General features: G+C 33.4%; 1 protein-coding gene across 1 annotated transcript in view; it reads left to right on the plus strand.

Moving 5' to 3' along the window:
- LOC132748461 (uncharacterized protein DDB_G0290685-like) overlaps positions 1-9002 on the plus strand; it is a 33701-nt gene extending 24699 nt beyond the window's left edge. The window contains exons 11-13 of the mRNA XM_060738083.1: positions 1172-1291; positions 4224-4355; positions 5482-9002. Coding sequence (XP_060594066.1) covers positions 1172-1291; positions 4224-4355; positions 5482-5548 — 319 coding nt within the window. The 3' untranslated portion in view covers positions 5549-9002. The remainder of the gene's footprint in view (positions 1-1171; positions 1292-4223; positions 4356-5481) is intronic.
- Positions 9003-14732: the final 5730 nt, after the last annotated feature.

Consider the following 14732-nt stretch of genomic DNA (forward strand, 5'->3'; position numbering starts at 1 on the left):
GAATTTCTATTTTTAGCAGCATAAACATTTAATTCGATCACAGACAGCTGGGTAGCTATCCCAAGCTGCCGTATATGATACTTAAAATCATTAATAAATGCTTTTCCAGATTTTAAAATTCTTAACTTGCAATGGTATTCTAATGGAACCTCACACAATTGTATAGACTGGAAAGAAAAAGTGCCGTGGCAAGGAACCATATCTCAACAATCCTTAGGTTTTCTTTAAATTTGAATCTCCCTTTACAGAACTTTATAATGCTTTGGAAACTGAATTTCTATTTTTAGAACCAGTGACCTTGAATTCAATCACAGACACCTGGGTAGCAATCACAATCTGCCTCTTTATATAAGCTCCCCATACACCACGTTTGGTGTCAAAACGTCTAAGCAAACTCAAGTTATTGAGCGGAAACTGAATTTCTATTTTAAGCAACAGTGACCTTGACTTTGATTATTGACACCTTAGTTGCTATCCTAAGCTGTCTCTTGATAAACACTACCCATATACTAAGTTTCGTGTGAAATGTTGACCAGAATAAGATGATGTACATAACGGGGGTTCACTTTCCTCAATAAATATTTCTTAAAAAATTCAACACCTAAAATACAAAGTATTGCCTTGCAATGGGGGTCATTTGCTTTCTATGCTCCCAGGAGGAAGAGTGTATAGTTGCCACTAGTTCCGTCCTTCAAACTCTCAAATTTGAAATATTTTTCTTTATGATACTAAATAATGCTTGTCCGGAGAATAACTTGAAATGTATTATCTCCTTATGTGATACTTAAAATTATTTTTTTAAATAATGTTTGTCCAGAGAATATCTTCTTAACGTTCAATGATATCTTCTTGGAACTTCGAAATATTTGGCATTGCCTTGTTGACTACTACAATGTTTAATGATTTATGCATCTATGATTAAAAACAGGATCATTTAGCTCACTCAGGATAAAAGTAATTTCGTTTCACTTTTGCAATTCTTACAAAATAAATTAGATATCTTAATTCTTTTGATTCGCTCTACTACGTTATAAAACGCCTAAATATATTTATAAGTAACTGTTATGGATTGAATTTAAAAGCATATTTTTATACACGAGGATATGAGACGACAAATGAAAATATATTTGGTAACTATATAGATTGTTAATGTATGTGTTCAAATTAACAGTCAGACGGCTCACGATCTAAATAAAAAAAATGATAATGAAAGTGGACCTGGACAAGAAGACACAATAAAGGATTCTACTGAAGACAAGGCACATGGACAAAACAGTGATGAAAATCAAGGGTATGTATTTTTGAATTGCTTTATAACATTATACTGCCACTGCTTTATACATTTCAAACATTCATACTCGTATATACAAAATGTATAGAGTTCCGATTTAAACAATGACCAAATGATAGATAATTGTTAAAAAAAAATGTTTAAGGTATAAATTGTTTTATCGAAATACAGATTTGGCACATTTAATGCAGGTTTGTCTCCTTTCTTAGACATATAATATTATCGTTATTGGTAATTATCTATCCCGTACATCTCTAAAATATATTGTGCATAACTTGCTTTTAACTACCATTGTTATAGATAGTTTTTACTTAATCTACCACCAGATACCATCGGTAAAAATGTGTTTGTTTCTTGGAAGTATATGAAGGTTTTTTTGTTTTTTTTTTGGTTTTTTGGGGTTTTTTTTAATTTCTAGTAAAAATAAAACTGTAGACATTATGAATAGTTCTCAATCAAAGTTCCGAATATACATAAAGCATATATATCATTGTAGATAATTAGATGTGTATGCAATATTTTAAGACATAAATTACAAAAATTCCTTAATATTCTCAGGCCCATAATACTGTCATGTATCAAAGTATTATGACATAACTTGGCATAAGTACGAAACATGATGACACAGTATATCATGCGCAAGACCTAGACCTCTAGTTCCAAGACCATGGTTCCTCTTAAAAGTCATATGTCTGCAGTCAATATGAATATTAGAAACTGTTTTTATCAACAACCAGCGTTCCTTTTACTTTAAAGGGACCCCGCTATAATTTTTATTTGGCATGAATGGACTTGAAACATTTTTCCGAGAGATTTGTACCATTTGATGTAGGTCTGAACCAGCAACTTACGTGCAAATTTTCAGATCATTCATTTGCCCCGCTTTTCCTGAATAGTAATTTGTAGTGGGCACATGACCCACAATTAAAAGCGTGTGCAATTTTTTTATTTTAGTATTTTTGCATGTTGGTGGCAACAAAATACAAACTGTAAACAAAAATAGGGGTAAATGAATAACGCCAACCATTTTGAATAACTCTAAGTAAAGGTTTAAACAAAACGCCCTGCAATGCGACGAAAACCAGGTTTTTAACCACCGCCAAGTATTGCTGTGACAGGAATTAGGAATGAAATATGACAGTGAAGAAATAAATGATGCTGTTGTTTGTACCAATTTCACTAAACTAAGTTCAAAATAAAAATATACTAGATACCCGCGTATCAATTTCAGATTGTATTTCGTGTAAGCTACACATATGTCAAGTTAAGTATCAATAGGTCAAAGTGTACTGAAGATAAGGAGTAGAAGCTAACAATTTGATTGTAAACAAAAGATCGGGACCTCGCTCGCATACATTTGAATACAACAATACAACACATTTAGTGTCAAGAGGCCTTAGCAAACTCAACTTATTTTGCGGAGAATAAATTTCTATTTTAAGCAACAGTGACATTGACATTAATCACAGACATCTGGGTAGCAATTTCGAGTTGCGTCTTGATATAAACTACCCACATACGAAATTTGCTTTCAATATGTCATAGCTGGCTCAAGTTATTATGTGAAAACAGATTTTCTTTACCAACAATGACCTTTATCTTAATCACTGGCACATGGGAAGTATTTACAAGCTGCCTGTTCATATAAGCTACCAAGATACAATATTTGGCGTCAATAGGCCAAAGAAAACTCAAGATATTGAGCGGAAACTGAATTTCTATTTTTTTAGAAATAGTGACCATAACCTTGATAACATGCACCTGGGTAGCAATCCCAAGCGGCCTCTTGATATCAGCTACAGATACACCAACGTTGGTGCCAATAGGCCAAAGCAAACAAATTATTAAGTGGAAACTGAATGTCTATTTTTAGCAACAGTGACTTTGACCTTGGTCACTGACATCTGGTAAGGAAGTCCAAGTTGCCTCTTGAAATACGCTACTTATACACTATGTTTGGTTTCAATAGGCCAAAGCAAACTCTAGTTATTTAGCAGAAAATGAATTTCTATTTTTAGTAACATAGACCTTGAATCCGATCACAGACAGCTAGGTAGCAATCCCAAGCTGCCGTATATGATACTTAAAATCATTAATAAATGCTTTTCCAGAGTTTAAAATTTCTAACTTTCAATGATATCCCAATGGAACCACACAATTGTATAGACTAGAAAGAGGAAGTGTTGTGGCAAAGAACCATATCTCAACAATCTTTAGGGTGTTTTTTTAAATTTGAATCTCCCTTTACAGAACTTTATAATGCTTGGGAAACTGAATTTCTATTTTTAGAACCAGTGACCTTGAATTCGATCACAGACACCTGGAAAGCAATCACAATCTGCCTCTTTATATAAGCTACCCATACACCACGTTTGGTGTCAAAACGTCTAAGCAAACTCCAGTTTTTGAGCGGAAACTGAAATTCTATTTTAAGCAACAGTGACTTTGACTTTGATCATAGACACCTAAGTAGCTATCCTTAGCAGTCTCTTGATAAACGCTACCCATACCAAGTTTGGTGTGAATAGGCTAAAGCAAACTTAAACTTAGCGGAAACTAAAAGTTGACGCCCGCCCTGCCGACTTTGACATTACAAAAACCTGGTTAATAACTGTTTAAGCCAATTTATGTAAAAATGTAAACGACAATTCATTTTATTGTTAATTGATAAAATAATGTTATATATTTCATGCAATGCTTATAAATATTATAATAACATTTAGAGATACTCTTAACCCATAGTTATTGTACTAAAAAAACCTAAAGCAACATTATTACGAACTCTTAATTCATGATAATTAAACATTCATTAAAAAGGCGTGTTTTTACAATTAGCAGTCCAAATTTTATCTTTTATACGGTTGTTTAACAGAACCTATTAATTTGAAAAACAAATAGTAATGCAAAAGTATAGTGTTGTCCTTTTTTCTAGTAACATGGCTAATGTACACAGAACTCAAATCTTTGTCACTACACCAGCTCAATCAAATATTGTAGTTCAGCCGCTAGATGACAATACAGTACAGCAGAGCAGTGTAGGTAAACAGAGTAGTAAAACACACAAGTAAGTATTCGTAGTAAAGAAGAATATTGATACATTATAATTATGCAGACGTCCACTAAGAAGATTTGGTTTGCTCTTCGGTATTTGCAGATTTATTGTCTAAATGATATTTTAACCAACTCAAGAATAACTCCATATGATATAATAGACTTTCGATTATAATAATAAATTTATTTCTTAATGATGACTGTCGAAAGAGTCTGGTCTGACTGTTCTTCAGTTTTTATAAGATTTTCTTGTTTTGCCTTTAAAAGATATCTTTTACAATCTGCTGACAAACTTTCATTTAATATTTGAAACAATACCCTTTTTAACTATAAATGAATATGTGCATTATCACTGTAATCAAGTAAAGATAAGCACTCGCTTTTTAAGTAATTCTTTTATGTGAAATAATTCGTTTCCGCAAACTTTGGCATAGAAATATGTTATATCAAAACAAAAAATATGTTTGTTGTTCATCGCAATTAACTCATTTTTTGGAAGAATTATGCCCCTTTTTGACAAAACTGTCTGTGTTTTAATTAGTTTCCATAGAACAGATTTAAAGGGATTTCACTAAATGCTTTTGTGTAGGTCAAATCTTATTATATCAGCAACTGATTAATTGCAACATTTTCTAAATCGATTTATTTCAATCAAAAAAGAAATCAATTATCTTCTATTACGGTTATTTGGCTTTTGATTATGATGTCAAAGTCATCATCAACAATAAATTTGCTGTCTTTCCTTTAGGCAAATATGTACATAATGCCATATTTAAATTTGCCGACGGGTTTAAATTGAACCGCCTCAGGGGTTGTAATATATTGTTATTTGTCTCATATTTCTATTGTTATGATATATTAAGCATTATATTGCTTTATTTATTATTTTCAGTTCTTGAAACATTCATGAAAAATAACTTCTATTACGGCTAGTATTTTTACTTTAATTCATATCATCATACAGCTAACTACAAATTAATTTTAACTGCTTTAAATTGCGATAAATGTTTGTGATGATAATGATTGTGAAGCCAATTTTATTACTCTTGTCCTGCACAAAGTGCAATAGTAAATTGTAGTTTATATGATAGTCTTGTTTTGACCATTATCTTTACAATCATATATCTTTTTTCTTTCAGTGATATACCTCGTGGAATATCAACAGTTTTTAATGACCCTGATAATAATGATCCTCAACCAGCTTAAACTGATAGTGAATGAAATTGGCAAATGTTTGAACTATATGAATAGATATTGGCATTTCAAAACATGAAAACAAGTTAAACGATTACATTTTTTTTATCAATTTCACTTGTTTATAAACAGTTATGTATACGACATTTAAAGTGTGTAAAGCTATGTATTTACTTTCGATGGATTATATATTGATTTATTGTTTTTTATATTGTTCGTAAAATGATTACAGAATGCATAGAAAAACAATATTTTACTCAAAGCGAGTAGGATATTGTGAAATCATCGCCAAACCTCCTAAAATACATCAAACTATTTTTTCAGTGATATTTTTTAATTACATAATGGTGTGTAGTAATTCAAATATACATTCAATGAGAAACGACCGTATCGTTATGAAAACAACATCATTAAAAAAAATATTTCATTATATAACTTTTTGCACGTTTAAAAGACAAATAATAGGTATGAACTTATAAAATTGAACACAATATTTTGGTTGGAGATTTCCTGAAAAGGACAAATTTAACCTATGGTCGACAGGCACATTAAATATCACTAGTCCGTTCGTATCTAAAGGACTTTTTTATTTAGATATCAAGTCCTGATGCGCAATTAACATGTCTTTTGACACGCTTGCTTAACGCATACCTATTCAGTATCGGTGCTTTTTCTCAAATTAGGTGTGAAAAGCAATTTTCGTTGCTAGTGCGCTAAAATTTCATGTAGACGTTTCTCTCCCATGGTGTAAACGTATTCATCGAGTAATTCGTAATGGCCTTGCTACAATGCAGTAGAAATATTGAGAGGTTGATATGGAAAACTTCATTTTATATCTAAAAGTCAATTTGATCAATTTAATTTTGTATCGACAACCGAAAATTTTACATAAGCGTCAGTGTCAATGACTAAATAAATAACATTGTTTATTTTCTGTTCAATGCTGCAAGGATGTTACGGATTATCTAAACTACGTTTGGGAAGTGTATGTTATGTCTTTTGTCACGTTTTGGCATATATTTAAACGAATTAGAAATGCGGTTGACCATTAATCGTCTTACATGTATGTAAAAAGCAAATAATTCTAGCTATTTAATTGCAGCTTTTTATTAGCATTTTATAACTTATTGTGAAATACCAATTTACTGAAACCTAAAAATGTCTAAGAAATCATCTTTAAAAAGTTCTTCGAAAGGAAAATGCAAAAAAGCAGTAGCACTGCCATTTGTTAGGACAGGTAAACATTTCAAATCAAAACATATGCATCGAAGGCCTGTAACAACAAATATTTTATTAATATCATATTGACATGCAAGTGAGTGTAATTAAACCTACTGGAGGATACAAGTTAATAATCATTCATGTGGAGTACGTAAACTGAAAAAAGATTGATACTCTGAATGACTGGATGATATTCCATTTCGAATTCCCAAATATACTATGTAAATGGAGTTTGTTATTTATTTACATAATCATGTCTAACATATATAAGCGTAATTAATTACAAACATTCCTCCAACAATGTGGAACAAAGGTTCAGTGACACATAGCATAATATCAGATAGGATAGTGTTTTATACAGTTAAATGTTTTTTTAAGACAAATGCAACCATCTTACTTACATAGATATGGAAGGATACACTACTATAGAACCTACAGCACCATGTGCACACCTGCATCACTAAACACAATGATTAATGTCATGGTACTGATAAACCGTTGTTACACATTTTTGTTTTTAAATTTGTAAAACGGCTTTAATATGTGAAATTGTACATTATGTATACGCACACTATTTTCAGACACATAAGTCCAAGGATTAACACTTTACTCCCTTAAAAAATATTCACTTGATCTGTGAAAATAAATACACACATGATAAAATTAGCCAGGTCAAACTGTGTGTTTAGTTATTGAAATGATGGACATAATTATATAAATCACAATAACATAAAGTAACACAAGCTATCTTGATTTTTTCAAGTTTACCTGCACGACGATATTACAAAAAAAAATCGCACACCTGATTCAAAGCGAAGCACTAATGTACTGTAGATTTGCGTTGAGCAGGCGTTATTAATGTGTTATTTATCTGTTTAACCTGTATTCTGTGATATCAATACCTATTGGCTCATTCGTCACATTGAAGAAAACATTTTCTGTCGTGTCCTGATTAAATGCACAAAAATAATATTCTTCACCTTGTAAATTTGCAAAATTGTCTGATTTCTTGTTTCACGCAAATAAGTCATGAATGCATGCAAATAAGCCATAAATAAGGAAATCTGTTTTTGGCATTTGTATCCCTTTTTGAAGAGTGTTAATGCTCCTTAGAATGTGAAATAAAACGCCTTTTTATTTCATCGTTGTATTATTGAAAGACAGGACGCTGTTGGTATCAGTATTTAAAGTGTATAAATCTATATCCTACGATATATTTTTATAAGATGTATGAACAGTAAAATTATATTGGTTACATTATAATTTGACTGATTCTCTAAAAGCCGTAACATAGAATGTCTCTATTATTTAATACATATGAATAATGTATGTAAACAGAATAAAACGTTCCGGAACAAATTGTTATTTTGCTGTTTTAGGTTGGGTTTTATCCGCCCTCGCTTAAAGGCAATTTAGTGCCATGTTTATTTCATACAAACATTTTGGAAGTATTCTTTTTGCAAAATCCAGACAATATTTTTGTATGGGATATACATGTATATCTTTATACACTTTAAGTTAACTCTATATATTTATTTTTAATCAGTGTATTTTATCATTATTATCTGTTCGGTAGTATCGTACTTGCCGTTAAGTCCATTAACTTTTTGTCGTTGAAGTTAGCGAGTGTTTTGTTTACATGAATATCACCTGGTGTCGAGATAAATGTCACTTCTTTTTAACTGTCAATTGAACGCGTCTTGATCAATAGCAACATGTCATATTATATATTATTACCTTAAAGGCCCATTTTGCCCCAGAAATGAAGAAAGAATTATTTCCTTCTTTAGAAAAGATAAAAGTGACTTAAATAACCATAACGGCATGTTACATGCTTAATACCTGAAGAAAGAAGGGATGAACGTGACATTATGTGTCATAATAGTAGGTAAATGTAATCAAAATTTATTTTGACTTGCATAGAAAATACTTTACAAAGTATCAGGAGCAAATGTAAATAAGATGATTGGCCAATAAGTAGCTGCAAGGAAATCTTAATGGGACACAGAAAATAAAAAGCTTTAATTTGCGTAATAGATGTAAAATCAATTTTTTGGACATAATGGGCATAAATTTACGCTTGTATGAAATAGTCTTACTTATTTTTAGGCGAGTAATTTTGTCTCTGATAAAAGTTTTGAATGCTGAAATATATTTATTTTTGAACGTGTTGTTGTATGCATTAAATGATTTTGATTTGTTGTCATACCTTAGATATTGATTTATATTAAACTATTTTGATGAGCTTGATGTTTTCTTTCAATGTAATCCTTTTAATTAAGATACATGTTTATAATGCGTGTGTCACATATATAACTAGAACTGTGTCCGAAGGACACGGATGCCCCCACTGTGCAGATGTGCTCGTAAACAAGAGCATGCATATCTGAATGTAAGATTTTTATGTGGATTTTTTTTATTCTGCATTGGCAAAGAAAAGGGCCATAATTCTGTGAAATTCAGTCGCAGCGAAAATTCCTTCCTTTACTTCCATCTACACATGAATGTTGTTCATCCCTGGAAGTTTAAGCAAAACCTGCCGTCCGGTTTAAGAGGAGATGCGTTCACAAAATTTCTATATGGTATATAGTGAAAAAATCAACTAACGGTCATAATTTTGTTAATTTTGGTCGCAGCAAAAATTCCTTCCTTTACTACCATCTACACATTCAGGTTGTTCATCCCTGGAAGTTTAAGCAAAATCTGCCATCCGGTTTAAGAGGAGTTGCGTTCACAAAATTCCTACATTGTATATAGTGAAAAAATCAACAAAGGGCCATAATTCTGTTAAATTTGATCGCAGCGAATATTCATTCCTTTACTGCCATCTACACATTCAGGTTGTTCATCCCTGGAAGTTTAAGCAAAATCTGCCATCCGGTTTAAGAGGAGATGCGTTCACAAAATTCCTACATAGTATATAGTGTAAAAATCAACAAAGGGCCATAATTCTGTTAAATTTGATCGCAGCGAAAATTCCTTCCTTTACTGCCATCTACACATTAAGGTTGTTCATCCCTGGAAGTTTAAGCCAACCGATTTAAGAGGAGTTGCGTCCACAAGATTTCGGGGCGTACGGATAGACGTACGGACGGACGGACGTATGGACGGACGTTCCAACATTTTGGGTTTAGGGACTATTTTCTTTGTTATTTTCTTTGTTTTCTTAAGGACTACTAGCCCCTAAACCCTTTGATCACGGAATGAACCTATTGTTCTCTTTTGATCTCTTTACTGTTATATAGCCCCTAAACCCAAAATGTTTGCTCGGACAGACGTACGGACGGAAGGACAAGTGCAACGCTATATACACTCTACTTTGTGGGGGCATAAAAATGAATGAAATTTGTGTTGCATGTTATGTCTACAGTTATTGGACCGATTTACATGGTGCAAATGTAACTCTCTTTAAAGAGACTTGCATGAAGAAACAGTTTTAATTCACTGTAAAATAATTTTGTTGTCGTTATCATTATGTCTCCCAAAATTTTTGGGATACATATTATTTTTGCATTCTTTCCCGTCCGTCCGTATTCAGACTCCGGCTATCACAGGTCAAGCTGCTAGCAGGATTTCAATGAACCTTCACTAGAGTGATCAGTCTTATTCCTAGCTGTGCATATCGTCGGCATGTTCTGCCTCACTGCACACAATGGCTGCAGCTATGAATAGAAAACAGTCTTGTCTGGCTTTCACATGTTAAACGTTTGGCGGAATTTCGACAAAATTGCACAAGAGTGATCACTGTCATACACCTAGTTGTGCATTTCGCGAGCACGTTCCGCTTCTGTGAACAAAATGGCGCCAGGGCTATAAAGAGAAAAGTCTTGTCCGGCTTTCACATGTAAATTGCTGGCTACTTCACATGAGTAATCAGTACCATCCCAATTTGTGTATATTGCCGACACGTTTTCCTTTTCTGCAATAACTGGCCACCAGAGCTATAAATATAAAAGGTATTGTCCAGCATTCACAGGTAAAACTGTTGGTTGGATTTTAATGAAACTTCACAGGAAAGTTCAGAACCATACCTAGTTGTTCATATTATATCATATGAATAGAATAATCTTGTCCGACTTTCACAGGTCAAACTCCTGGGGGATTTCGATGAAATTTCACAACAGTGATCAGTACCATTCTTGGTTATGAAATCGCCGACACGTTCCTCTTCGCTGCACAAAATGACTGCCATAGTATTTAATATAAAAATCTAGTCCGGCTTTTACAGAGGATACTGCTGGACAGATTTAAATAATACTTCACAGAAGTGATCAGTACTATCCCTAGTTTTGCATTTCGCCGGCATGTTCCACTTCGTTGTACAAAGTGGCCGTCACAGCTATATATAAAATAAACCTATCCAGATTTCACTGATCAAACTGATTTCGACCAAAATTCACAGGAGTAATCAGCACTACAACTAGCTTTGGGAGACATATGTTTTTGTGACAGAAACGTCTTCTTATTTCCAGTTGCTGTTTTCGATATGAACCCTAATTTGTAAACATTAACAAGGCAATTGCTTAAATAACGCTTTTTTTGAAGACAATTGTATTAATTTGTCAATAATTTCTTCGCTCGTTAACAAAATCTGCTGGAGACAAAATTACATAACTAACTACGATCACTCTTGTTATTTTTTTAAGAAAATCTCTAGTATCAAAACAAGGTCAGTTGGAGTCAAATATTGCCTCGAAGTCTAAAAAAAGAGACAAAATCTAAAATCAAACTTAAATTTCTTAAAGTTAAATAGAGAAAAAACAGAATCCCTAAAGAAAGCACAACACGACAAAGTTAAAAATGTTGCAGACTCGGTTTGATTGAGTCTGTTCATGGACAGTCCTGGAAAATGCAAGTTACCGTCCACGCCCCTAACACCGGCTTTAGCAGAATTCAACATTTAACACGAAACTGGTGAAATTTTGAATTTAGAAACATCCACAGATGTGTTCATACGGCGGTTATCACGGAACCTTCAATGTGACACAGTAGTGCCATTCCATGAAAAGCGGCGTATGGTCCACAAGTAAAGGAATGCTTTTGCCCTAAACGAGAAAACAATGGGCGGAACTAAATAAAATGGAATTTTGAAAGGGGATCTGAGGTTACGAAGCCTGCATATCAAAGATAAGAAGTCAAAAGACAAATTTAAAAAACAGGCAACATATCCTAAGGATGATTATACAGTATTCAAGTCGGAATACTGGAACCACATCAGTTGAAAATGGCCAAATAGAAAAAAAAACTAAAAGTACCACATAACATGTATACACAACAATTATGTCGTGCTGACGATCTTCTAGGATCGAAAATATAACATCATTGATTAAATGTACGGGGAGACATCTGCAAATAATCCATATACTAATAGACAGTGAGATTTTCATTCCTGCTCATGAAAATACTCAGTCAAACTCTGTGAAACGAAGCCAGCAATTGTCTGTATTTGTGGTCCGCCTGGGCTCCTTGCCACTGGTTCTTGTTGCTTCGTCGTAGGGGGGTTGCGTTCATTTAACGCCGCCTTTCCTTGTTGATCTTTTTTATCATATTTTATGCTCACAACCGTGTTGTTTGTGCCGTGTGGCGGCTGCAAAAAGTCTCCCCGTACATGCAATCAATGTTGTTATATTTTCATCCTCAAGGGATTGTTCGGCGTTCAGTGTTGCGTTCATCGAACGCCGCCTTTCCTTGTTGATCTTTTTTATCATATTTTACAAAGTTCTCGTTGCTATAGAAGGATCAACCTTTTCAGAATCTATTAATTATTATTGCATATCTTACTAAATCGTAAAAAATGCATTGAAAGTGCATTAATACTGCCTCAAGATTGTCAATATTAGACGGTATTGAGAATGTGTGCCAATTTCTAATATCAACCTACTTCCTACTATGCAAAAAATCCATATAAAGGTAACTTTATTTTTTACCTTCATTCTAGCAACGACAGACCGTCTGCACGTGTAATTTGTTACGTCATTAGCAATGAGTTATTGTATGACTGCCGAGCGGGTACATCTCAAAAACCGAATAATTGATTTCGATAAGATTATGGTATTAAAATAAAAGGGTTTTGTTCCTTAACATTTTACCTAAAATAGGCGTGTTTTGAGGGCTTCACATCCTCCCCCTTTTGATGCCTAAAAAAATGTGAAAGAAATTCGCTTTTTAGGCCCAAAACACTCAGTCTGTTTTTCGTTTGAGAAATGTTGTTCATAAAAGTGATTATTTTTTCGGCGCCACCCTCATAAAAAGGTACATTAAGGAGGTGCCACAGGGGGGGGGGCGGGGGGTACCCCCTTCTGTCTGAAAGTTTGACGTTGGGCATTATAGCTCCTCTAATCGCCAAGAAAATTTTGGATTTGTGGGGGAGGGGTGGCCTAAAAATGGCTTCAAGTCGATTTAATGGTAACGTGTAACCGACGCTGAAAAGCCCTTGACTCTATCTCAATCAATTGAGAAGTTTCAGCACCTTGAAATCAGTTTTGAAAGAAAAAACAACGCAAAATAGTGATTTTTGGCAATTTTGAGACATCATCCGTTGCAATGGTGACTGGAAATTTAAAATTTAGCATGTTGTTCTACAGGCTATGGTCCAGGCAACATTTGTGCCAAGTTTGATCAGTATTGAAGCATTTTTATATAGTTTCATAGCAGTTTGAACTTGTAACAGGAGGCTTTGTTCAATGAAAAAAGCCTTTTTTTGCAATATGCTCATGCAGTGAATGGTTAAGACGATACCGGCATACTTGGAAGGCAAAAGCCCTCGGGCAAATATTTTACTAAGATTGTCGATATGTTTCTTAAGGCAAGCTTGCCCTGTTAAAACCTATAATTAATGTCTTCTAAATATGTTTTTAATTCTTTTTTTTTAGAGATGACAGTTTCTTGAGACATGTATTGAATGATTTTTATCGTCAATTTGGGTAGTTCTACCCTGCTCCCGACCCTGCTCCCGTCTATAAGCGTACACTTTAACGCCATCTTCATTAAACGCACTTAAACTTTTTTCATCCGTAGAGTGATTTTCAATCAAATGGGAAATTAAATCACTGTATTTGTCCGTAGAAAAAGAACAGTAATAACATTGAAAATGCATTGTTGAATCTGCAATACTTGAATAAATATCATATAAACAGTACATAAACAGCAAAATAAAATGGCATCGATAAACAGACGTAACAAAAATGTACACACAGAGTTGCATCAGTACTTAGGGTGCAGTGTTTAAGTACCAGTATCAGTATTTGCCAAGTTATGAAATATCAGTACTCTTACTGGATTTTAGCTTGGTACTGCAGAAATAGTACTTTTTAGGAAGTAATTAAGTATCAATAACAGTAATTTTATATATTTATCATAGTTTGAATAAATACACAGTGTCAAACAAAAATAAATTATGTATATTTATTTATTTATTTATTTTTGTTTGACACTGTGTATTTATTCAAACTATGATAAATATATATCCGTTGCAAGTTCAGGGGTGAATTTATAAGTATGTATAATACACTTTTCGAGAAAATCTATGACCCCTTGGAGGCAATGATCTTAACAAACTTGGCAGAGGGCTCTTTAAGAATGCCAAATGTGTCTCAGGCATTGAGTGAGCCTATATTTACACCGGGAATCCACTAGGCAATGGCTCTTTTCAAGACAAATATCTAAATTCTAACCAAAGCGCATTAAAAATCGCTTTTTACTACTACTGTGACCTTTTTATGCATCATACAATTGATTTTTTGATAATTTATTTGGAGGGTTACCTACAGACTATTCCTATGACGTTTGAGAAAAACACTTAGACGTGTAAGAGGAGGTGTTGTTTAGAGAAGTAAATGACACTGACAAACGACGTTTACACTACCATTACCAAAACAGCAACATTTAAAATTTGTATGCGCGTTTGATTGTGAATGTTCATGAACGCTAGTAGTAGGTACAAACTACTGTCCAAGCCAAATACCAAAGGATTAAG

Source organism: Ruditapes philippinarum, unplaced genomic scaffold, assembly GCF_026571515.1.
Source record: "Ruditapes philippinarum isolate M1 unplaced genomic scaffold, ASM2657151v2 ctg1480_1_1_1_1, whole genome shotgun sequence".
NCBI classification, from domain to species: domain Eukaryota; kingdom Metazoa; phylum Mollusca; class Bivalvia; order Venerida; family Veneridae; genus Ruditapes; species Ruditapes philippinarum.